Raw genomic sequence first — 27,523 nt, forward strand, 5'->3', positions numbered from 1 at the left:
CATGTTGAAGATTAGCTTCTGCTTGGCATTCTGGCATCTCATTACAAGATAAGCTTCTAGTGTCTTCCAGGCTGCACAGTGAATCCTTCGGAAAATAATTGGCTTTTGAAGGAAAGCCAAAATATTGTATAAATTTCAAACAGATGCTCTGTTTAAAAGAGGGACAATTCCCAGTGTTCCTTCTCTGCAAAGCTGATCATCGCTGATTAATCGGGAAAAATTACTATCACTTTTTTCCCAGGATTTCAAGGTTTAGTCAGTCTTCACTGAGCATGTTTTGTGACTTTGGGCTCAATGAAAGAAATATGATAGTAAAGGAAAGACACGTTAGCTTCATCAGATTACAACAAACCAACGTAGAAACATAATCATAAATTAACTTATGAAACAATGACTGATATACTGGAACTCGCCTCTTTGGCTGAGGGGGCTGGGTTTTGAAACACCCCGGGATTTGACTTGGACCATTACTCACATAGAAGTTTTTATTGGCCCATTGCATCCCATCTGCCAAGTGGGGCTTGTTGTGTGTTTGGTGGGGATCGTCTCTGACCTGGGCCTGAGCCAAGTTTTGTTTTGGTTCTGCATGTTCCCCTCTCCTGAGCCCTTTTTGTGAAAGAGTCGGGAGGGAAGGGGGGGGGGGGCTGTTACCCTTTTGGACTGCAGTACAAACACAACTGGCTGGTGCATGAGAAGAGTGAGCAGTGGGAAGGCAGCGATCCTACAGGCGATCAGCGGGCTCGCCCGACAGGAGCTCTGCACCATCTGCACACACTGTATGGAAAGGGAGAGAATGGTGGGCAGAAAGAGGAGGAGAAAGATGGAGGGATACAGCAATAGGAAGATGTGTGCTTGCTTTAGCAGCATTAAAACATCAGAAACTGGTTTCGCTTTATTCAGGGCTGCAATTATATATGCTTTGTTTTTATACGATAATAATTTAACATGCTTAACACACGCTAAAACCTAGATTTCTCTCACTAGCTTCATTCTGTCTTGTCTTTTTCTGTCTCTTCCCTCTTTTCTGTCCTTGGGTATTCCTCATCCGCCAAATGCCAGCAGGAGTTCTGACTGTAGCAGACCTCCTCTTTGCAGAAACCTCCCTCAGCTAATGACCCTGCCAGATAGACAAGGACCCCCTCAACACACACACGCAAGCACAAACTCACTCTCACACATGCAGCCACTTCTCTTTCCTCCTTTTCCCTCTTTTTTGCATTGCACACACACACACACACACACACACACACACACACACACACACATAACTCTTATGTTCACACCCGTCTCCCCAAACACAGGCCTGTGTTGAGCTCTTGTAGGTCTGGCTCGCAGTGGTGACACTATGCAGCCCCCCCCCCTTCTCTCACCAAGGCTCCATGGGCCTGCGTCCAAACTATGCGCCGAGCCACTGCAGAGCTCTGGTGTTCGCCCGTGTGCTGGCGACCACATGAAGCTAATACACACAGAATGTCAGCTGTGTCCCATTGCGGGTGCTCATCAGTCAGGCTCAGTGCAATAGCAAATTGATACGGTGTAATGTTTGAGAGAGGAAAGAAGAGAACAGGAAGGAGGCTGTGTTTTGGATTCTTATCGAGGCTGTCATGGTCAGATCGCCTTCTGTGTCAGTGCAGCAGAGCTCATAGTTGTTTAGATTGGGTAAAAAACAAACCACAAGTGCACTTAAGCCCAGCAACATGTACACAAAGGAAAACACACTGCTACGTGCGTGTGTGTGCTCTTCCTTCCTTTTCCATCTGAGAGCCGTGTCTCAAGAGCTGAACACTTGAGAAAACTTCTTTTTGCGCTGTTACATCTGAACTGTTTACACCTCTATGGCCAATTATTAGGCAGTGTGCTTTGGTGAAGGTCTTGTAGGCTGAATAATTTGCATAAATCCAACACTGAATATTTTATTCCCGTGAATTCTCAAGTAGGATGTTGCAGATTTCTTTTCAAATGCAGCTTTAGTTCTGACAGATGCACATATGTGAAAAATCCACACACATGCAGAAAAAACACACGCTTAGTTCATAGGCTTATCTAAATAAACACATTTCAAAAAGCGTCTTGTCAGCGATGTTTGAAGCAATAGTTAAAAAAAAAATGCTTATTTGCTTGCTTGCCAAGATAAAAGGATCTACACAACTCTCATATCTGTCCGCTAAACATGAAGATAAAGCCAGCAGCCAGTTAGCTTAGCATAAAGACTGGGGATGGGGAAACAGCCTCCTCTGTCCGAGGTTAAAAACCTGCCTTGCAACAGTGTCCTTGGGGTTGTCAGAAAAATCACCAGAGATTCGAGAAAGTTCGACTTGTCATTCTTGTCTTTATATGAATTAAACTAATGAGATACGAGTTAGTAAGTGAGCTTTTGAGGTGCAGGTAGGAGGGTTTGGTTTTACTTTGGACAGAACCAGGCTTGGTGGCACGATGGTGCAGTGGTGAGCATTGTTGCCTCACAGTATGAATCTTCCTGGTTCAAACTCAAAGTGGGGGAGCCTGGATGCTCTCCCCATGTCAGCATGGGCCCTCTCTGGGTACTCCAGCTTCCTCCCACAGTCCAAGGACATGCAGGTTAATTGGTGACTCTAAATTGTCCGTAGGTGTGAATGTGAGCGTGAATGGTTGTCTGTCTCTATGTGTCAGCCCTGTGATAGTCTGGTGACCTGTTCAGGGTGTACCCCGCCTCTTGGCTCCACCCCCCCAGTGACCCCCAACAGGATAAGCAGCTATGGAAAATGAATGAATAAATAAAAGAGGTCCCCCCTTGTTTTCAGTGTTAATGCTAAGCTAAGATAACTGGCCAATAGCTGTAGCTACATATTGGAGGGACAGATAAAAGATCTAACTCGCAGCAAGAGACAGGTACATTGGAAATCACTTATACTGATCAATGTTACAGTAATAAAATGCTAATATGGATCAAAAGCTTCAAAAAGAATCATTTTTTACAAATACCGTTTAAGTGATTCACTTATAGTGATCGACCAGTCTGTGTACAGTGTTCAGTATGGGTCTTTGCAGACATGATAACATATGGAAAACAATTTTAAAACCACAGTAATTGTATTTTTATTTCTCTTTACTCCCATGATACCTTGCCTCACAGTCACCTGTCTGCTCCCGACTGGCTACTTGAGGCTGGTGTTTTGTGCACATTAAAATCATGACGCAAAAAGAAAGTTGTTTTCTCTCAGTGATAAATGTCTCCTCAAAGCTTATGGCTGCTGGCTGCTAGTGATGGAGACACCAAATAAATGCACATGGGTAAAGCACCTGTGGTTGTGGCCAGTTAGACGATAATCTGCATGAGAAATAAAGAAAAGATCAATATAATTTTCTGCTTATGATGATCAATTTGACCCGTACAGACCTGATCACGATTAGCGGTTTCATCTGTATGTATTTGCTAAAATGTTGAACTACTCCTTTAAAGAGAAAACGCATGGCAAGCCCGCTGGTGTGTGTACACTTCTTTGCAGCTGGATTTTTCCATCCGCTCTTGCAGAGAAAATACTGTTGATAACACGGAAAGGCTTAGAGGGGAGAGATGTGTAAGGCCATTGGGGAAAGTGAGCACATTTTGGAGAGAGACGGGAAAGAGAAAGTTTCTTGTATCTCGCGGTCATGTGGAAGTGATTCTTCTTCTTGCCCCTGCGAACACGGATAATCACTGACAGTCATATGGGAAATGGCAAACAACACAGGGAAATCTCTGAGCACAGTAAGAGCCCGGTAGAGACAACACAACAAACATGTCTCAACTCATTAAATCTCACATTAGTTTTTTTTCTTTTTTTTCTAAAACGATGTCAGTGGGGTCCCTTCATTTTTTGTGTTTTTATCAGAGGCGAATCACAAGTGACAAGCAAGAAAACAGAAGTATTTTAGTAGAATTTTTGGGACCAAGATTACTTTTGTATAGGGCCACACAGGATATTGTCATTTTCTTTACAAAGTAGAAAATAGACATGAAACATTGGAAACAGGCAGATATGGCAGACATGCGACAAAGGTCCCCAGCTGAATTGAAAGCAGGGTAATTACTCGGTACACTCAGTCCACCAAGATGGCCTGTGATTTGTATCTTTGAGACTTTGAGTCAGCCAGAGGGCTGAATGTCATCAGGGCTGGAGTCTGTTGTCTCTTCATCTGCTTTCTTTTATCTCTTTATACCTCTGTTTTCGACCAGCTCCTTTGGAAGATAGCAGGGATAAAGTTGTGTGTCTGTGATAACAGTTTATGTTTACAGTTACAATTGTTAACATTCAAGCCTCCTCTTGGAGTTTAGCATGCTAATGTTTTTCACAACTCTGAATTCATCCCTTCACCATGACACGCCAGAAGTCGTCATCGAATAGGGATCCCCTGTGTGTGTGAATGTGGACAACATCACTGTCCAGATGTGCAGACCTCTCCACATCAAATCGAGGCAGGAGTTGGGGCCCACATTGCTTCGACTATACTGACTTGCTTCTACTATACTGTCTCAACTATAACTCCGTCGGACGCTTAAAGAGTTTTTTGGGGGGAGTTTTTCCTTATTCACTGTGAGACTCCCAAGAAAAAGTTATGTTGTATCCCACTGAGCAATAGACAGATATTAGACGTCTAGTTATTTTTTAGACCTAATTTCAACCGTCTGGATTCCATCTATTTTTAGACAGAATTTAGACGTTGCACTTTAATCCAGTATTCGATAACTATTAATTAAAAAAACAACTGTAAGGTGCATAACTGATCTCCAAATACTTAACTAAAATAATAATGATAGCCGTTGAGCGATATACAGTATAGTATAGATATAGTCGAGATTTAGATGTCTAAAAAACTTTCATTTCTATACCCCTGATAGACCAATTTTAGACTAGACGTCTAAGGAACATTTAGACGTATATTAGACGTATAATAGACCTAAAAATGCTCGGTGGGATGCTGTAAAGCCCTCTGAGGCAAATTGTGACTTGTGATATTGGGCTTTGTAAATGAAATTGAATTGAAGTTGAATTGAATTAAGTGCGTCAATAGTTATTTTGCTTTCACTTTGTCATAAAGAGATTTTCCTTTAGTCATTATAATAATTATTGGTCATATGTGGCAGTTGTAACATCACTGTGGGCTCTGAGTTAGCTGAACGTAGTGATGTGTCCGGGATATTAAACTCTCAGCAGCAGGACTGTGCTCTGATTTTAAAACAATAGCAAAGGCCCTAAAACTGTTTTGTCGCCTACAGGCAAAATTGGTTTGTGCACTTAGTTCATTTGGTTTTGTAGAGTGTCCGGACTGCAGCTTTTTCAAACAGACATGTCAGATAAGGAAGTATAGGAAATCCTGTAAGAAGTGCTTTCAAGTAAAGATGACTTTCAGTATTTTTGGAGGCTTTTTGCATTTGTTAGATGTTGGTAGCAGAGAGGTGACAGGAAACAAGAGAGGAGAGAGCTAGGGAACAACATGCAACAAAGGTCCCTAGCTGGATTTGGACTATAAGGATGCTGTGGTTCATGGTTGGCGTCCTAAACCCAATTTATTTATTGATTTTTTTATATTGTCTTTCATTAGTCATGTTTTTGTGTGACAACCCCCTCAGAGTTGAGATGACATACTTCATCCTTGGCTCATCCTCAGATTTAAATAGTCTAAACAAACAGTTTTCCTCTGTTGTGCCATGATCAAAGTATGTGACCATTATCGTTGGAGAGGCCATTGTTTTAGATGATTAAAATTGCTCAAATGTTCTGATTAACGTAATTTCAGTTATGTTCCTTGCAGTTTGAGTTTGTACAGCCTCATGCTATCCAAATGGCAGCCACACGCAGAATTAAAATACTCTAACCGAACAAACAGCCCAGGGTCTCTGATGAGTCAACGACTTATGTTTTTAACCTTTAAATAAGGACACATTAATCTAATGTAAAAAAAAAACAACATTCCCGAATTTCTGGTATCCAAGTCTGTTGTGATCATTTTTACAACTTTGAACAAAACTGTGTCAGCGAGCACTTTGGGTCTGAGCCAAGTGCCCTCTCATGTTCTCAAAAATAGAGTTTGCATACATTTTTTAGCTGAAGGTGAACAAGTTTCTCAAGTATTTGCTCAAACACAAAGTGGGAAATTAGCCTGAAGTTGTGACTTGTTACTGGCATCAAGAGTGCTTTTCTTGAGAAGAGGCCGGACTAAGGGAGTGAGTAAACTGCTGGAAAAAACCCAGTTTGTGGGATGAGACTTGCTAATGTGAAGTAACTCATCCGTCACACAACCAAAACCTCTGGGAAGCTGCTAGGAGGAGGGGTCAAGGGTTCAAGCAGTGTTGTGTAAAAGGTGATACCATTGTGTTGAACAAATTAGCACTGCATCAAAGCAGTAAAGTGCACACAAGTATGTCTTGCTTTGGCTGTATACTTCACCCGATGTTAAGTCACTCTGTCTCTGAAAAAAGCTCAAAGAAAATATGAGGATTAAGAATTTGAATACTTTGAAAAGGTCTGCTTTGCAAGTGTGCAAATTTCAGAGTGCTCTGTTAACATGTCGGGCTTGTTTTGTTTTGCAAAAAGCTCACATGATGTCTAACATTACGCAACAGTCATCTGGCACATACTTTTATTCAAAGCAACTTATAGTAAGTGCTTTCAACCTCTGTTGAAACAAGAGCTAGATGTCATCAAAAAATGTTTGCATACTGCTGTAAGTTTTGCATGCGGGCCCAATAATTAATGCTGAGGTCATTGGATAGTACTGTGCACATGGGGAAGACTTGTGTTGAACTGCAAGTGAAGGTCAGCGGCAGCAGTTTCTGTTGCCCTCTGTTTCCATCTAGTGGCAAAATGAGAGGTTGCAGTTGTGTTATAGTTTCCCTGCTTGTTTAAAACACTTCAGCTTTTACGACACAACAGATGTGCAATTAGCATTTAGCGTTTTTTTTTTGTTTTTTTTTTACATGAATGCTCATTTCATCACCTTTTTCACTTGTCTGCAGATGTAGATTGTAGCACCTCTTGTATTTAACTAACAATTTCATGCAAGCTGCTTCATCTGTCTGCGGTTTCATTAAGCTAGAGCCCTTACTGTATGACTAGAATGTTTATGTGCTTCAGATGGCATATGTTTTTGTTTGTAGCAAAAGCCAAAATCCCAGTGACATTTGGTGCAGTCTTTGTGTTACTTTTTGTGCTGTCTTGGTTGATACCACCACCAAGAGTCACCAGTGTCAGAAATGTTTAAATCCTGCACATAGGGGCTTTAATGTGTTTGTCACAAGACACAGAATCACTGCAGTGTACTGTCAATAACTTGTCTTTGTTTCAGCAGCCAGTGCATCCTACGACGGGTATCCTCGCTGTGTTTGTTGCTCTCAACTACTGTGATGTGGTCCACATTGCTGGTTTTGGATACCCTAACACAAAGAGCCAAAGGCAGCCTATCCATTACTATGGATATGACACCATGAAGTCTATGAAGGTGGGTAGCGGTCATCTGCAGTACTTCAAATGTAAAGTGGTTGCTGTTATAGCAGGCTGTGTTATGACATACCCATGCTGCTCTTTCTCTCTGTTGCAGAATTCTTACCATGACCTCAATCACGAAGCAGAAGCCTTAAAAAGACTGGAGGATTTGGGAGCTATTTTGTACCTGCAACAACATTTATGATACACACACTTTTACAGTTTGATTTAATCCAAAAAACGATTGAACACCAAATCATGACTGAATTTGGTTTGGGTCATCCTGTCCAAATCAGATCTCAATGTGCCTTCTGCGGTGAGATACAAGACTTTTCGCGCCATCATCTGGTGATACAAGTGTCACAGGTTGAACTCTGAAGAATGTTTTTCTCCCCGGCGCCTTATATTCTGTTAAACAGAAAAAAAAAGAAAAGTGATTTAACTGCTTTTTTAAAATGGCGTTCCTTCAGTTTGTCAAATACAGTGACGTTTGGTAACACGGCCCAGTGTTTTGCAAATTGCTTAGAGGTTTGTAACTTTTATGGGTTTTAAACCACGACTTTCAAAGTCACTTTGCAGGACACTAACTATGTAATAGCAAAATTATGTCCGATTATGTCTGCATTTTGGGTAATTCCAGTGCTTTGATGTTGTTTTTAGGGCCATGTGATTAATGTGGGCTGTTATTTTTGTGCAGAGATTTCATGCATATCATTGAGCTGCGAAACTAATCAGATCAGATCATTTCTCACTGTATACACTCACCATGGTTTGAGATTCATTTTTCAGATTTATCAAGTCAGAATCTGTTTTATGGTAAAGAGGTGTTTTAGAATCTGTGGGTACTTTATGTGAACTTCACTTTCAATGTACATGTTAGTGTAAATGAAATCAAAATGAGCTGATCGCAGACCTGATTCACACAGGATTAGATCCACCTTACTTTTAGATTTCTTGGACTGGAAATACAACTTGTATTTTGCCTATTTGTTAGAGTTTTGATTACAGTTTTCTGGGGGGTTTAATTTATTCAGTCTTTTTTTGAGAAATAGTACCTATAAAATGGTACCACTGGATATTTTTTATTGTACAGAATTAAATAAATTTTTAATTGAAATGAAATCAGAATTAATGTACTTTGATTCTCATTCAACATAAACTCATTTATTTTCACATGGGCTATCGAACAGGCTCATATATCAACTGGATGCAAATCACTACACTGGCATCAATTGACCTGAGTGAACTTGAATTGAGCTGCTGAAGTTTGCCATTAATTTTAATATCGCTGTACACCACTAGATGGCAGAGAGCCTCTATTGCATGCATATTATACAGTAGGTAATCTACTGCACTGCACATGGTGCAGTCATGCAGCAGCCCATCTTAAAGTGCCTGGGGTGATAGTAACAACAAAACTAGCAGCAGCACATGTGCTAGGGAACACATGTACAGTATGAACATCTGGAAGACCAGGAAATTGCACAATGCTAATAATTGAGAATGACTAACATACATTTGCCAGCAGCGATAGATGTTAATGACGGTTTCTACTCATGTGCGCGGCCTTCTGTTAACGTTGACATGAATGGAGTTGTGCCCTTGGCATGTATAAACGCAGCTCTCTCACATGGTGGTACAGCATCAGCTGTGATGGGTCCAGTTCATCAGCTGAGATCAGAATGACAGGGGACATTTGTTGTGCTTTCAATCACAGGGGTTTACGGTAAATGATGTCACAGCACTACTACCACAACAGCTACTGGCCTACTACTACTAATAATAACAAAAGTATGTATCTATAGATTCTTGTATGAATGTGTTCTTTGACAGAGAGAAAATCTCAAGTGACGCACACCAGAGTGTATTGTGTGTTCTGAATAGTGATGCAGACTTTCTCCTCAAGGTCAGACTCTAAGAAAGATGAAAGAAAGATGTAATGTGCCAGCATCAGCTAATACGCTAGCTGAACTCATTGCTATGAATGGGGTGTTTTTACTACAATGCACTAATTCTGCTCTTGCACATTAGCTCAGCTGTGTGTTCTCTTCTGCCTAAATCCGTGTGTTTTGCCTGCATACTGCTGATACGGAGGGGAATCCTGTTTGCGGCGGAGTAGAGACCACAATCATACGCCTACCCTTCGTATTCACTTCACCAGAATTGTCCATTGTTGGCACTAACTGATTTTCTTGCCACTGAAAGCCAATCTGACAAACAAAACATCCTTTTCAGCCCATTTAAAGCTCATCATTTCACTTCTGAGAGCTATCCATTATGTGTGGAGGGGGTATTGTCTCATACTGTAAAACCATCCTTTTTCAACCCCCTCCTCATGCGCTCAGACGTGTCTAGAAGAGCACACAAGCACAAGCTCAACATGTTTCTGAGGTGTTTTTGGTTTTCCGTACAAACACCGAAAACACCTTGCGTGTATTCTCTGGTCATAATTTGTGAATTAGCTGTTTTGATATGTATTTGTTTTCCAAACAACACAGGGGAAAGTGGTGAAGACGGAGCCCAGTCACGTCACGCTTGATGGGCTGTGTTCACTTCCCTAACACAACAGGGAGTTACATAATTGAACAGGATTTGTGTGAATCTGCGGGCTGTTTATATGACAACTGAAAATCAGGTCAGACTTTTCAGAAGAATCTATTGTACTGTAAGCACACCTTTGAACCCCAAAGTCCACAGTGTGCTCCAGTATGTTACAGAAGGAACATGTTATGTACAGTACTCTTAACTGAAGCATCTTACGGTACAGTGACTGTGCATATTTTTAGCCTGGGTAGCTCCCCTGTGAATTAAACTCCTAACCCTGGCACTGATCAAACTGTGGTGTACCAACTGAGCCCTACAAGCCCATTTATGTATGCTATAGTGACCAAATGAGCCTGTGGCTGCACTTAACAATAAGATTCATTTGAAATGCATAGCTTTGAACTTTCAGGAAGACCCCCGGTGCACCATGACCCCGTATGCATTGGTTGTAATTTTACAAAGCAGCGATTTTATAGAAAAATACATGGCCCGTGATGATTGCTGTGCCACTGTGTAAGTGCAGTCTCATGCAGGCAGAGGCTCTGACAGTAAGATTGTTATTACAGCATATCTCATTACACCATCTGCTCTCCGCACAGTGCTCTTAGGGTGCCAGTGCAATATCTTACTTTAAAACACTTGCTTTCCAGAAGTCATCATCCTCTCATAGATCACATGACGACGTTGCACACCCTGCAATACTGTCATACACATTTCTATTTCATTTAGGTTGATGAAAATGCATTGCAAGTGGAAATTTTTACGCAGTGAGTGTTGTGTAAAGAGGATCAGTAGCACTTTATTTAAGGTGCCACAAGCCAAAAAAGCCTGAGAAGCATCGCTAGTGTCAGCTCTCTACTCTGAGTCACTGACTTGATATCAGGTACACAGAGATCTAGTGAAGACACCCGGGGCCTCTTTTTTCCTCATCATTGTTAAAAACAAAAGAAGACGCACAATGTGGCTCTACGTTGTGTCTGTGTAAGGAGTCCAGCGGACAGTTTGTGTGGGAAGAGGCAGGAGAGGTACAGTACTGCATGCAGCCAGCTACCCAGAGAGAGGGCATCTGGCTTGGTTCACTGATAACTCCCCCACAGCCCAGAGAGCTGCCGTGAGTCAGGTGCTCATGACAACACAACACTACCATGGGAACCAGGAGAATAAGTAGGAAATAAGAAGAGTGAGGGTAAGAAAAAAAAAAAGAAAAAGATAAGCTGCTTTTCTCCAGTGTGAGTTTTGCTAGTTCTGCTTTTTCCTTCATAAAGCCCCTTTTCCTGACTCTCATGTGGGCACTGCCTCCATGTGACGCTCAGTATGATTTCCATCCAGTCCTCCCTGCAGAGAGGCTTTGGGCTGAGAAAAAAAGAAGCAGTGTGTAATGCACAGTTTTCTTCCGTAACTGAAAAGGACAGCTGTCAAAAATAGCAACACAGTGAAAAAAAAGGGAACAAAAAATAGAAACACACTAATTCGCAACACTTTATGCTAAGTGGTTCCATGTATCTGTTGCACAGCCCAAAAGGTCAGCCAACTCAGCTGATTTAAAGGCTAACACGCCATCATTGTTTCCTCACAGGCAGCCAAAGGAGCATTTTCTGTGAGCTCAGTGTTTGTTTTTTGCTGTGTACTCATTAAAAATGAATTATGAAACGCTATGAATTCAGTGTGGGCTGCGAGGATGTAAATTTGGGTTTGAATGACGGTTTTATTATCAGGTCTTATGAAGGTTATGTTCATTTTTCTTTTGATAAATGCTGTAACAAAGACATAAAGTCACTGTGGAGTAAACACTGGAGGAAACAGGACCTGCTCTGAGTGCACGTTGAGTCGTAAGTTAGCGTTAAGGCAAGTCACGTCTGATTTAAGAAACGCATAGTGTAAATATGCAACAGTCTGTGTGCTGAGGCAGTGAGACAGACAGATGACACATTCTGAGCCCCAGCCACGGCAGAGCAGGGGTTAGAGGTCAGAGAATAGGCCGGGTGATTTCCTGTCATTTCTGAATGACCTCCAAAAACAGTACGGAATACAAATCACACTGTGTATATTTTCTGTGTGTTTGGATGCACCGATTTGTTCTAGCTCCATGTGTGGATCTCCAGGTTGCTTGTACCACAAAGCCACATAAGACGGTTATCCCGCTCTACACATGGAGTGTGACTAGACAATCCTGTCCTCCTTCTGTTGCGCCAAAGAGGGTGGAGTTTTTTTTTTTTCATCCTGGCACCACTCTGTCTGTCAGTCTGTTGGTACATCTGTCTGCTTGTCCTGGAGGACTGGATGACTGGAGGCGGCAGTGTGTACTGTTCCTCTATAACACACGACCCAGTATTTTTATTTTATTTTGTGTCAGTGGAGATGGCAAAAGGACCTCACACATGCTGCATGACCTGAATACAATGCAGGTCCACACTGTGGTGGCAGAGTGATGTGGATGTGCAGGGTTTGTGGAGACATTTAGGGTATTTTTTATTTAATGAGTTTGTTACTGCTTCATCAGGTTGTGTGTGGGCTATGATCAGATTTGAATGAGAATATAAGGTTAAATTAAAAGATAATATAATCACAGTTTGTTTCAAGTTAAAACATAGTAAATCTACAGTCTGTTATATGGTAAAAAGATCATAATAATTTTTTGAGAACTCATTAAAGGGCCAGTGTGTAATATTTGGCATGGTTTATTGTCAATCTGAATCTGAATATTCTACCCATTAATATGTTTATACAAGTGTATGATCGCTATAAAATAAAATTCGTTTGGTTTTCGTATCCTTATAATTATGCTCATATATATATATATATATATATATATATATATATATATATATATATGTAGCAAGGGCCTTGCTTTAGAGAGATCGCCATCTTGTGCCACGGCAGCCCGAGCGGACAATCCAGCCAGCCAGAGAACGCGTTTCGCGTGTATAAATAAACCAACGAAGACAGCAGAAGGAAGGAAGAACGAGGAGGAAACAGCAGAGAGTGTTAGTAGTTCGTCGATAGAGAGTAGTGAAAAGTTTTTTTAGTTATAAAGTTTGCGAATGGACCACACTTACCACGCAACAGGAGAGAATGAGCCCAAACCGTCATCTGCGAGGAAAAGAAGACGCAACTTCACTCCTTGTGATGCACTCTCTGCGGCGCTTTTCCTCCTCATGATATATCTCCCCAACGATGGTAGCAGTAGCAAACAGGCTCAAACAGGTTCTGGGTCTGTGTCCGCTACAAGAAACTCTTCAAAATCGCGTTCAAAGTCGTCCATTGCAGCTACTATAGTCCGGAGATATTGCTAGGCTAAATAAACAGCTGAGCTCTGTTTACCGGCTACGCTGTCAGTCAGTGTGTGGGCTGGAGGTTGGCGGAGCAGAGAGGGGATGGGGTCCCCACTTGGTATGGTAAACAAGTATGTGTGTAAAGTTATGAAGTGTGTCTGTTACGCTCCATTTGCAGCGGAGTTAGTTCATCGGTCACGGTTAGGCCTGCTCAGTTTGCGTCTGAATACCTGGTCAAGTGTGGCTTAATGAGGCTGGCTGCTAGCGCTAGCATCAGAGGCTGTGCTAGCTCGGGCCTCTGGGTTTACTGCTAAATGTTTTACGTTGAGTTGACGTTTCACGCTTCAAGTGCTCCGACGGCACAAAAATTCCTTTCTGCAGAAATTGCACAGAGTGGTGCTCCTATCAACAGTTCCATCTGGGCCAAGCAACCCTCTGCCTCCATCGTGTGACAAAGCCACCGTGGCCTTCAATAATGCACGGAACCAAAGGTCACCATGGAACAAAATTAATTAGCGTTAATTTTTTTTTAAACGCGTTATTTTTTTCTCTGATTAATTAATCAAAATGAATGCGTTATTTTGGCTGCCCTAATTTAAAGACAATAAAACTAATGTTCGAGAAATGGTTAAACTGCTAATAAGTCTTAATACTTAACATTACTTACTTAAAATCCATGCACCCACCATATTGTGTCATTTGCAATTTACAAAATGTCATTCCAAGACAGTGAGCGAAAAGCCCCAACACACCCAGTTTGTAAGCAGCCAGAGTAGGGGAAGCCCGATGCAATGCCCATCACCAGCGAGAAGTCCGAGCAGAGAGACTGGATGGGGGTGTGGGATCCCGCGGGATACTGATGATGAGATGTTGCCATCGTCTATAAATGAAACCTTTGTCTCAGCAGGGATGACCATAGGGGGCAGCGTGTTGCCACTTGGAGCGGTCGTCTCAATGTCATCGGTCTTGAGCTACTCCTCGCTCTCATGGCAGCGAAGCATCACGTCGAAGCGTTTGAAGTGATCCAGTTGTTGCTGGCCTCTTAATTTGGGCAGCAGAGGCTATAAAAAAAAATTTACATCGGAGCTATTGGCGTACAGTACATTATGAGTTGACCTATTGGAGGACAGACGCTGCCTCCTCCTCACTCTGGGAGAGGAGAGCTGGAGAAAGAGAGATGGATATAATGTTCAATTTGTACTCATTATTAATCTTCATCTATCATATCTAGTTTATATAACATCACTGCTTCATACAGATAGCCGAAGCCGTCATAAAGGAAACTGAATAGTTTTGTATTATAATTGTATACTACTGTACATTACAACGTGGCTGATGTGAGACATGAGCAGGGTATGCAGAGACAGTCCCTTATGTTTCTTGTTCTTTTATGGCTCACTGGGAGTATTTGTTCCTCAGTGTGCTTGCTGACACATGGGAGCACTTCACTCATCAGCTATGTGTTGACTGTAAATCCAGACGAATGGTTGGAGAACAGTGATGATGGGCTCTGCCGTGCTGCGTGGGATTTCACTGTTATTGTTATATACAGATAAATAAGAGACTGCATGCGTGTTGATATTGTAAGGTCGAGGCAAACTTTTTTCTCTGCATCCTTTTCTGCCTCAGAGTTGCTTTGTGTAATTGAGCAGCATATGGCTCTCTTACGGGAAAATGTTTTTCTCGCTTGTAATGTGCACTTACATAATAACGTGTCGCTGCTTTTTCAATATCCAATCGACTTTTTTGGAATAAGCTGAAGCCTTTTGTATCTGTCAACCACCTCTTGATGTGGTAATGCCCACCCACGTTATCAAGAGGTCAATTCTCTCTTTCTCCCTCTCCCTGTCTGCTTGTAATACAGAGGATTCAGTAATGACCGTACAAAACAATGTAAAAATACCGCAAGAAGTGGATGGTTTCATAATACCTCAGAATGATTTTTCTCTCCCTGTCTAAATGATATTCATAAGCGAATACTCTGAGTGGGGCAAAAGAGCTCCTCTGCAAAATCCACTCGTCAGCACTGTCGCGGTAATGGGAGTGTCTATTTTGTACACAGCTTTTATGCTGTTTTGGTGATTGACAGTGAAAATGTCACAAGTTTTGTCTCTTATCTTAAACAAACTTTGGCTCTGTCAGATGCCACAGTGGGTGAAATGACATTACAAAATATGGGTTGCCTTTTACTCCTTAGCAACCAAGTATTTGCTATATGTTGCTGTCATTACAGCCGCCGTCTCTATGTATTTATCTCCCATATTCCTATCTCAGTTTTGCCACATATATATATATATATGTGGAGAGCAAAACTTTCACTGTGCTGTAAGCTCACTTTTAGCCATCTGGGGCTATCTTGAAAGTGATTCAAGCCTTCTTTTCCCTGAGCCCTTAAATGACAGTGATAGATGATACTGCCATTAGAAGCAGTGGAGCCCATCTACTTGCCCTATTTGCTGATTTCTGTGAACTTAACCCCCCCTTTTTTTTTTTAGCCTGCTCCATAAAAGGCACGGGCAGTTGTAAAGAAATGGCAGCACCCCCCACTTTGTCAAACACGATAAGAGTCGGGGTCCAGCCAGTAACATCAATACGCTCAGTGGAGTAAGGGCCACACATACTTAGTAGTCCGCTCTCCTGCTGTATTCTACCTCCCTACAGGTTATTTAAAAGGAGACCACATCTGACACATCTGAATTTATTTCATCCTGTTGAAGAGGGAGAAAAAGTGCTACAGTAAGCAGATGAGGGACAGGACCTTGATTAGCTGGCCCTATGCTAAAGCTGGCTCGTGGCAATGAAAAAGACCTTGGTAAGAGATTGTCTGCTTTTATGTTACAGAGAGAGAGAGGGGGGAGGCAGCACACCGGGAAATCTAGAAATCTATTTACCTTCTTATCGTGAGGCACCAAATTGAATACAACATTATGGCTTTACATCTCGGTGGATTCAAGAAGAAACTGTGGGCTTCAATAAGTCAATGAGATCTCAAGGATCTCGAACGTTCTGCAATGTGTTGTGCCTGGTGTAACCACGACAAGAAGCGAGGCAACAGTGAATCATGTTTTGGGTGTCTACAGGACAGCCTTTGCTGATGGTGTGATTCTGGGTCATGATGAAAGGGTGACTTTGTCTTGTCAGGCACCAGTGAATCCCGAGAACCTGTGTTTGCATTTAAACACAGATTGATGTAACTGGTCTTGCAGTTTGTTTCTTGTAGAGACATATTCAATTTTTCAGTTCAGAGAGTTAAAGTAATACTGCCAAGTACCCTACCAGTCGAGCTGATTATTGCAACTCCATGAACTGTTATATACTCCTCCAGAGTGGTAACAAGTTAACCTTGGTGTCTTGGTTATGAAAGAACAGTAAATGTCCATCTTGCCTTCTTGCTTAAAATATGCTGAAAGCTATTACATAATTTATGCACCATCTTATGACATTATAGGTAAAGAATTACAATATATTTTTTAAAATACATTATTTATGACATCATACACACTAATTACACTATCTGCAGTTACCTTCTGAGTTTCTACATGCCTGAATGAGCATCTGGGCCATATCCTTCTACTCTACTGCTTCACATTTGCTGAGAATGACAGTTTGCCATCTCGGGTCACACTCAGGTTCTTTGCTTCCCCAGTAGGCATCACCTCAGTACTGTCAGCTAACAGACCTTAGTGTGGGCATCCTCTTCCGTGAAGGAACACAAGGTCAGTTTTGTCCAGGTAGAGGCCAAGTTTTGGTTGTGCTTTGACACTCACTTCGAGATATGGGTCAAGTAAACAGTGATGCATGTCGGATGGTGGAAAATAACAAGAATTGTTGGGTATCATCAGCATAGCAGTGATGGGGGGAACCAAGAGAGTGTATAGCCCTTTCTACACAGAGATCACACTACAGGGCCGCTACGAATTCCCTTCTTAATGCTGCCTTTGCATGTTTACACAGAACCAAACATCATACTGCGCCAGTATGTGATTTTAGACAGCATGCTGGCATTGCAGAAGCAAAAGAGGCATGACAGATGTGACAGACGTGACAGGCGTGACATGTAACACAACAACATCTGCCTCTAGTGTGACATATAACATACACGTCAGCAGCTCTTTATAAACAATGACAGTAGCATTAACATGGCAATAACATCATGTATTCCCTGTTAAATAGCAGCTGATCTCATCCTCTGCTCAGAGGGTACGAAGCTCCCAGACCTCATTCTTTTCCCACTTTTCAGATATTTTTAGCTGCTGTTCTTCTGTTTTTTAGTTAGCTGCTTACCACTATCAGCTACTTTTTAAAACTCCCACGGTAAGTTGCACATATAGCACATTGTCAAAATGTCACACCCATGTTGCCCATGATCCTGTCCTGTCAGCTTAGCTTAGCTTTATACAGAGGTCATTTTGGCACTGTTACTACATCTGATGCTGTCTTAAAGACAAGACAATTCTCTCTCCCCATTTTGCGACGGTTCCTTTTATACAGAACAGTGAGGCAGCATACTGGCATCAAATTCTTGCCTAGAAGAGGCAGTGTTAAAGGGGCGTATGACAACACCACAACACCCGTCAGATAGGATGCAAACAGGTTGCATAGCCTGAGACACTCAAACTCTTTGTGGGTCACTCGCCCAGACAACATTTAATCAATCATCTTGTTACAATGCAATATTCTTCCGCGAAACCTTGGTTCCTGGCATTTGGTGCCCTAATGGGTGCCTGAGGAACTTCACAAAGATTTTAGGCCTCTACCTGGCCTCCAAATTTCCCAGATCCTAATCTGATCGAGCATGTGTGGGACATGCTGGTACCCCAGAGGTACCCCTGATCCTTATTAGGGCCTCCTTAGATTGGTTTTGGCTCTGACACATCAAGGCATTGACACAGGACATTTGGGGGTGTCCTGTGGTGTCTGGCACTGGGGCATTAGCAGCAGATCATTTGGGTCCTGTGTATTGTGAGATGTGGCACTGGAACTTCTCATAGGCACTCGATCAAATAGGGATCTGGGACATTTAGAGGCCAGGTCGACACCCAAGCCTTTCCTCCATAAAGCGTATGAATACCTTGATATTCACTTCAACAATACACTAGACTTGTCAAACAACACAGATGTCCTGAGGAGACTCAGGTCCTTTTGAGTATACAGGGCATGGTTGAAAACATTTTATGACACTGTGGCTGCATCCACAAACGTCTACGCAGTGGTCCACTGGGGAGCTGGAGGCATGAAGACGGACAGAAAAGAATCAACAAACTGGTCAGGAGGGCTCGCTCTGTATTAGACTGCCCTCTTGATTCAGCAGAGATGGTGGGTGAGAGGAGGATGTTAGCCAAGCTGACGTCGATCATGGTCAACACCTCTCACCCCCTGCATGGCACTGTGGGGGCCTTTGGAAACAGACTGTGACACCCACAGTGCAAGAAGGAGTGATATACTGCTGGTCCTTCATTCTGACAGCCGTCAGACTCTTTAACAAGACAGCAAAACATAATGTAACACTGGTGATGTCTCGGTCTCCATCACTAACCGCTCACTACATGACAGCTACATTCCTGTGCAATTTCTTACTCTGAAATATTTACCACTTGCTGTGCAATAATATTGATATATGTCTATGTTTTCATAGTAAAAATGCTACACACCATGTGTGTATTACAATTACCCTGCACTCCTATCAATCATGGACAGTATCTGTATAAGAAGATGGTGTATGCAGATTTTATCTTTTATTTAATCTCATTTGTATTTTTGAAATATTTTTACCCTGTTTTGCACTTAATCACTTTTTTCTTTTGCTTCTGACCCCTGAGCTACAGTAATCTTATGGGTTATCTTATGGGTATGGGTATTATGTCTTATCTAAGATATCTTATCTTGCGTTGTCTAATGACATACAGTAGATTCCTCTTGGTATAGGATCTTGTAGTGTCTGACCCCCTTTTGCCAGTAAATCATGTTGTGTGAAAACCATAACGACTGCAAGACCTGACAATCTGATGACTTTGAAAGTCGTGAGGAGCGAACCGAGCTTTAGTTGTTAGTGCGAGTGGCTCTGTGAGAGCTGTCAGTTTAACCACTGAGTTGTCACCAGTCTTAGTCTCTGATAGTTTAAAACCCCCTCACTGGTGTGACATGCTTGTCAGTGTCAGTCCCAGTTAGTTTTGAAATTACATTAGAGTTGACAGACTTATAACTCTCTATGCAAAGAACATCAAGAACCTGTGTTCAATCCATGTTTCCCAAAGCATGACTCATGGATCAGGTGCCGTACAACACCTGGGTGAGTTGTCCAGTGTCGACCCATTTTTCACTAGCTGCCACATGACACACATGTCAGAAGGCTTTAGCTTTGGTGCCTATAGATAAATATTGGTTTTAATCCCCAAACACTGTGTTCATAACCATCACCACAAGAAAATGTGGTGCTTCACTGTGCTATATGAATATTTGCAGTTAGTTATCATGGCCTGCCAAAGTCAAAGTGTCACTGATCACTGTTCATCTGAAGTGTGCACTGACAGTCCACTGCAGATTTGTATTCAGTACCAAGCTCCCATAGTAGTATCCTGGGGGCTGTTTTCTCAATAAGATTCTGACAGCAAGTTCAGTGGTCTATGCGGAGCTCCAAATGTCACTTTTCACTCCCATTTTGCCTCTTCTAAACTCTATCAGTCTTAACCTCTTGTTCTCTTTCCCTCCCACCAACATCCTCTCTCTTTCTTTTTCTCTATTTCTTGTGTGTGTGTGTGTGTGTGTGTGTGTGTGTGTGTGTGTGTGTGTTTGTGCATGTGTGTGTGTGCATGCGTGTTTATTGGTCTCAAAGGAGAGAGTTAACCCAGGGGTACAGAGGCGGGGAAGAGCAGCTGGAGATCCACTCTCCCTTGGTTCCTGTCCCAATTAATTAGCATGGACATAGACATGTGCATGCACACACACACACACATTCACATTGGTGAACATGCACGTATGCATGCACACATGCATGCACACATATACAGTATATACAGACTATACAGAATAGTATAACCCCCTGGGATTCTAAAGTCCAAAAACCACTTGGAACATAAAAACATAAGGAAAAAAAGCTTAGCATGCAGCTGTGTAGTTGATTATTTAGACGATAGACAGATTTGATTTTCTCCTTATTTGAACACCAGATAAGAGGGGTTTAAAGCTCCAGTGTGTACGATTTAGGATAATATAGTAGCATCTAGCTGTGAGGATTACAGATTGCAACAAGTAAAAACATCAAATAAAGCAGTTTCACTTTACAAATCAATGTTTCTCCTACGCTATTTGGTCTGTCTGCGATGAGCACTTGATGATGAGGCTCACCTTTTTTCTAATCCAGATGTTCAGAAGGTTTTTACCAGGAGCTGAACTACCCGCAGAGGTCTCTTCTTTTTCAAAACAAACACATCTGGTGATTTATACTGGTAAAAACACAGAAGAAACAAGCCCGGTCTCACTCCGAAGTTGTTGAAATCAGGTGCTTGAGCGGTGACTTGCGGCGTCAGATGCCAACAAAAGAAGGTGTCCTTTAATGCCGACATAATACGCAATTGGTTGCTGTCATAGGGTGGGACAAGGAAGAAAGTTAAGGTGGCGAAAGTCCAAGTGGGATGGGCGGGAGTGGTTTGTGGATGGGTCCAGCAAACTCCAACTTTCACCCGAGAGAGCGGATAACAGAGTGAGAGTGTTCACATTCTGTAAGATTCTAAAACCAAACCTCGTTCTTTTTTCCTAAACCTACCCATGTGTTTTTGTGGCCTAAACCCAACCATGTGCGTTTGTTGTTGGAGGAAAAAAAAAAAAAACGTCAATTCCCGGTGCGTCTATTTTGAAGGAGACTGTATGTAAATGGAAAATTTCCTGTGAAAACAGGAAGTGTATCTTGAAAGAAAAGAACTTTGTCCCAGAATGTCAACAACCATCACACCCAGGGTACCTTGTACGTCATATGTGGACGTCCACAAACGTCCATATGTGACCAAAATGTCAATATGTGACGAAGTCGGTGCAAATGTATTAACTAAGTAACTACAGTGGCCAACTTGAGAACATGGATGCCGCTGTCTGTAGCCAGTGTTTGGTCTGTCCACTCTGGGCTACTCTAGAAACATGGTGATGCAGCATGGCACACTCCATAGCTTCAGACCAGCTCCCTGTGTTGATATAGACGGCTCATTCTAAGGTGACAAAAACACAGTGATTCTTTTATTCAGCGGATTATAAACTAAAGAAAACCCACATAAAATTATAGTCCATTTCTGCTGATATCTCCCCCTAAATCCTTCACCCTGGACGTGTAATGCATCACGACAAATCATAATGCTTGTTGCTCTAAACCTATTTGATACAGACCTTTGTTTTTCTGCTCCACTTACAGTGGTTGTAAAAGCCTTGTCCTCTTAATATAAGAAATATCTCAGAGAAATGACCTTTTTATGCTCTGCTGCCCTCACAAAAGGTAACCATGCTTTTATCTTATTTATTCCTGTCTAAGCCAGAGTTGTCTCAACTGGTCCAAAATGCAGCCTCGAGGCTTCACCATTTCAAGGAAACATTGCATTTATCTTGGCCTCCTTTTGCTGGCTACTGATTAATTTTAGAATCATTTTTTAAAAATTGATTACCCTCGAGGCAAAACTAGGCCTGGCCACAAGCTATATAACCCAGGCGTGTAATTCCTGTGAGGGGGATGGGGTGGGGGGGGGCAGATTACACCCTAAAGCTATAAGAAAGCACATTTGTCCCTCAGTGCTGTATAAGGCTCTAAAGATTACTCGATATACTGTATATCGGAAAAGAGTCAGAGATAATGGCTTCATCAGTGCACACCCACCAATCCTAACCAAATTATGTGTGAAATTCATTAAAATGGTATGGCTGTCAAATCCTATGTATAAAAAAAAAAAATCTTTTCAGGTAACTCTGCATGCCTATCAGTGAGTGCAACCCACCTTTGTATGGCTACCTAGTTTCCCAATCAATCTACTGCAGGCCAATCTCTCACAAGTTCAAATTAATAAACAAAAATCCAACAAGAGTTATGCACGTTGTATCAAAAATGTAGCACAAACAGATTAATGACTACCTAAAGTATCTAAAGCGGGGAGTTTGGCACGCTCTGAGGTGCTAAGCCATTTTATACAAAAGGGAGAAAACCAGGGAGCCACACTGAACAAAAACAGTCATGACACCAAACCATCTGAGCAAAAATGATTAGAAGCATGAGTGAGTTCAGCAGAAGCAAAGTGAATGAGCAAAACCACATCAGCTTTTACAATGTAGAGTAGGATTAGGTTACGTGGGTTGCATTTAAATACATTAAAATAAATTAATCCAAAAATAAAACATAGCGGAATTTCATATCCGGTCTAATTCTTTCTCTCATATATATTTAAATTGACATCTGCAGTGTGCTATTTCTCAAGTCGTGTGTTGGCTGTCTGGTACCGCTACATGACAAACTCAAAAATAAACAAACAGATTTGTTTCTTAATTTTTTTGCCAGCACTACACAAAAGGAAATAGAAGGACATTGTTTTTTGTGTGCAGCCATTGCATGTAAGCAGCAACAAAGCTCTATGCTAGAACTAATTTGTGTTGTGCAACCCATTTATGTTGCTGAGCCGTAAATCTCTACATTATCCTGTGTGGAAACAGTCACTGCCTGGTACTCCACATTAGAGCGAATGTGAAAATTGCTCGCAGACAGTTTCATGAAAGCCTGTAAAACCCTTCTAAAATAACGATGCTGTAGTGTGGCTGCATTACACAGATTCTCATTTTAAAAATACCTTCTCCACCCCCAGCTCTGCATTTTCCCATGAAGGAGCATGGGTAGTCATTAGCACTAGTAACCCAGTACCAGCATCAGAGCCTGGCTCATTAAAAGAGCATTGCCTTCAGTGAGGACCATGTTGGCACACGCTATCAGCGTCAAATGAGCGTTGATTTCGTACCACATCTCTGTGCGTTTTCTCCTTGCAGCTGCCTCAGGTGTCAGTCTGTTTTACAGCACTGTTTTTAGTCTAGCTTTTTCACTGTATTCTGGCAACCTTGCCAGACTCAGCGCTGTAAAAAATAGATATATAGAGCAGCGAGGATCAATGAGATATTTTCTTAGACAGTTCTCCAGCAGGTAGACATGTCCAGGCTTTACTTGGCATTGGTAACTGCAGGATACAAACATGAATTTCAATTTTACACTTGGGTACAACCAAATATTGCAGATGAGGGCTAATTTGAAGTTTTTAGGTGAGAGTTTTTATTTTTAATTTTTAAATCCATCATCCTAAGACAGCATGTTTGAATGTCTTTCGCTTTTACAATAAATTACTGTAGAGGATATAATCAGTTTAGTCTGGTGCATAATATTCAGAACAATATTCACATTCTCACTCTGACCTCGTCACACATCTGATTTCGCCGACTTCGGACTGGGACCCGTTTGATTGAATACTTCTGTGATTATGTAAGACAGTCAAAACAATTCACAATGAAGATTTGTAGTTCTTTCTGGGGTCATCAAACCTCACCTGAACATGCAAATGCTTTTACATTCAATATCCCTACAGCATAAGTTCAGAGCCAAGTGTAACTGGTGGGAAGAGCTGGCACTGGTGCAGAATTTCAGACGTCCCATATTTCTATTTGGGCTCAGTATAAGCTACCATCTGCCTGCATGTGACTGACAGCTGTCAGTGAGAAACACAACTTCAGAGAGACAGAGAGTTTCACTGTGGATGTAATAGAGAAGACTAAATTTGAGAGGAGGATGAAAATGGAGAAAATAGGTTGATCATCAACACATGAGGTGTGTGAGATTGGGATGGAGTGGAGGGTGGAATCAGGGTCATTAGACAGGCTCCCTGCAGCGACACAGGACCAACGAAGCCCCTTAACCTCAGCTCAGCTCACTATATCAAAACACTGGCTAATAAAAACTCAGCCGCAGGGGCATATTACGTGCTGATAGCCCTACATCAAAGGGCTGCTGTCAGCTGTGGCTGCTTTATCCATTAATTAGAATTAGAATGGGAGGACCACTATTAGAAAACTAGAGATAAGCTGTCATTTTTCTTTGGCCAGTTGACTTCGTTAGAGGGATGCTGGTGACAAAAGAATCACTGAATTTAAAATGTGAATGAGACGGAGCTCTCGGGCTCCGGCCCAGATAATGATAGTGTCACAGGGGGTTAGCATTTCAGCTCTACAGTTCAGCCCAGCAAGCATTTACAGCAGTAGGCCGGTTGGATGGGAAGCAAGCAGTCAATTATGTGCTTTAAAAAAGACAGCAGCTTCTTAATGAGGATATACCAGATATTGCTCTTTTTTTATACCTTAGAAGGCAGTTATTTACCATTATTAAAACATTTTTGACACTTCTGCTTAAACACAGCTGTCAGGCTGAGTAGAGGAGACAGACAGTTACTCTGAACTAAAGAGAGAGTATTGGAGTGTCAGTGTCATGCTGTGCATATAGTGAACTACACAAGACTGACTCTGACAGCCAGTAGACACTTTATTCAATAGTCCCTTCTGAAATGTCTCTCCCCATCCCCTTTTCCCCATCATTTTGTGGACTTTTCCACAGAGGAGAGGGGTATGAGGTTTACAGAAAAGTTGTTTTTTTGGTTTCATGATTTACTTTTGCACTGTAGGGAAGTGATACAGTGAAATAGTACATAAACACCAAATGCATCCTCATGCCTTAACACTAAAGGTTTGTTGGATAGAGAGGAAACTTTTAACCCCGAGGCAGCAAAGTGCCTGTCGTGCTTGATTTGCTGTCCATTTCGATCTAGGTTGAGGCTGAAGCATCTGTACTGTATGCACTGTATCATAACAGGGGGTGAAGAAACAGATGCCAGATGCAGACGGTCTGCCTCAACGCAGATGTTTTCTGGTATTTTTTTTAAAAAAAAGTCCTGCCTGGCATAACTGCTGGATTTGTTTCTTGATAATATGTTTCACTAGTCCATACCCATTGGTAGCTTTGTCACCTTCTACCTATGCCAATCCTCAATGCCTCTGGGCAGTTTCACATAGATTGACCACGTCAGTGAGTAGAAAAACGTGGGACAGACAGAATGATTGGCTGACAGAATGACACAGTGACAGTTTCCGTGATTATGTACAGCATACCATACCATGACTTGGTCATACCAAAAATTAGAAGAAAAACCAAAAACATTGGTCCACAGGGGGAGCCACAGCGATCGGTCACATTTTAGCCATTTCTAAGCATTTTTCTGTTGTTATAGCGCCACCCAGTTGCCAATTAGAGTTAAATTTCTCCAGTCACCTTGAGGCGTCCTGTTCTACATATCTACCAAGTTTAGTAAAAATCCATATGGCGGTTAGGCCTAGATAAAAAATTAGCTCTCTAGCGCCCCCATTTTGTTTGATGGGGTCAATAATGGAGGGGTCCCCTCAGATTATGTGTGGTCATATGCCTACAAAGTTGCGTGGTGATCGGTGAAACCCTTGAGATGTTATACACCTTTATGTGATGAGCCATGCCCTCCGCAATATTCATTACCTTATAGAAGCTCAGTTTTAGTAAGTTTTCCAACTTTTGCCAAGAGGGAACTTTAGATATTGGTCCCTAGATTATGTTCACCCAGTTTCATGCAGATCGCTCAAACTTCCTAGGAAGAGATCGATTGTAAGTGTTTTTCAAAAAATTCAAAATGGCGGAAAATCTATATAACCGGAAGTTATGGGTTCTTGGTACAAATTTGTTCCTCATGAGGAGAGGCATCTCTGTGCAAAGTTTCATGTCTCTACGACATACGGGGCATGAGATATGCCCATTCAAAGTTTGCAATTTCAATCGGTTGCTATAGCGCCTCCCTTTGGCCAATTGATGTAATATTGCTTCATTCGCATCCTCCCATGACCCTCTACCACTGTGCCAAATTTCACATGGATTGACCGAGTCAGTGAGGAGAAAAACGTGGAACAGACACACAGACAGACAGAGTTTTTGTCATTATATAGCAAGATTTCAGACTTAAGCTAGTTTAACATCTACAGTCCACCTAAAAGCAACGTAAGAAGCCAATTTGCAGGCAAAGGCAAACCCAAATCCATAGCTGATCATGTTTATGTTAATATGAAAGTTTACACAGTTCATTTTCAATAAAAACTACAGCTTGAATAATTTAAACTAGTGTTTCCCTCTAGATATAAATCTTTTTGTCCATGAAGCGTCTGCATAAATTGGACGAGAAATTATATTTCTTGGGCCATGGAGCCTTCGCAAGGCAGATCACACCAGAGCTATAAGTGGGCATGAATTTCAACCATTTAGCGCTGGCACACTGAGTGAAGCAGACTGAGCTGATGGAGGGTATTACCTTTTCAACTGGAAGGAGCCGAGGCAGTTATGTGATGAGTCTGTCTGTGCCAGCAGGAAAGTGTCTAGTCTGGTCTGTGATCAGCTCAGAAGTGGATTTACTTACTTAAAGCATGAAACAGTTTAAAAAAAGCAAAGTCATAGGAACGAGCTTTGTATCATAATATTGTACATTTGTCTAAAAGCAGTATATGAATGGATTTTATGTTCACTGCAAGTTAAAAGCCTCAGTTGTGGATTCTGCTTCCCATAATCTTCCCATAATCTTGCTGTTAGGAAAAAGCACTACAGACAATATGGTGCTACATTTTTTCTGCAGTAAGTAAAGATATTTCCTGCAAGTGCTGACTGTCCTTTTCAAATCCATTCGTCACTAAAACAAGTGTCACACGCTGTCAGTCTCACGTGTGCTCATCAAGTCACATGACATTTTCCTGATGACGCTGTCACCCTGCAGATGGCTGACAGCCCCTCACCCGAAACATCTACCCTGCAGGGATATGTGTGGATTAACAATGACATTAACAAGAGCCATCAAGGGGCATTTGTCAGATGGAGCAAAAGTGTTTTGCAAATTGCATTATCATTTAACCACATTGTTGCTTTGTCATCACTCTGAATGCCTTCTTAGTGGAGCACAGAGGCTGAAGCAATTAACTGTAAGACAATATCTTTTATTGGAGATTAATTTAAAAAACTGGAGTTGAATGGCAGCAAGATTGTCTCAGATGCATGACATTCAACGACCGTGGCAAATATGACGCCTTTGATGAATGCGCGGATTGGTTGAGTAAATCTTAGTGAAAGAAGTTCTTCATTTCTAATTTAGGAGAGCTTATCCCACAGGAGGTCTGTCTGTGTAATAGCTGAGAATACCCAGAATACAA

The 27,523-nt window shown here is 41.8% G+C and overlaps 1 protein-coding gene across 1 annotated transcript in view; it reads left to right on the plus strand.

Moving 5' to 3' along the window:
- st3gal4 (ST3 beta-galactoside alpha-2,3-sialyltransferase 4) overlaps nt 1–8,564 on the plus strand; it is a 31,836-nt gene extending 23,272 nt beyond the window's left edge. The window contains exons 11-12 of the mRNA XM_049576171.1: nt 7,309–7,458; nt 7,558–8,564. Of these exons, the coding sequence (XP_049432128.1) occupies nt 7,309–7,458; nt 7,558–7,647 (240 nt within the window). The 3' untranslated portion in view covers nt 7,648–8,564. The remainder of the gene's footprint in view (nt 1–7,308; nt 7,459–7,557) is intronic.
- Nucleotides 8,565–27,523: the final 18,959 nt, after the last annotated feature.

This window comes from Epinephelus fuscoguttatus, linkage group LG5 (assembly GCF_011397635.1).
Source record: "Epinephelus fuscoguttatus linkage group LG5, E.fuscoguttatus.final_Chr_v1".
NCBI classification, from domain to species: Eukaryota; Metazoa; Chordata; class Actinopteri; order Perciformes; family Serranidae; genus Epinephelus; species Epinephelus fuscoguttatus.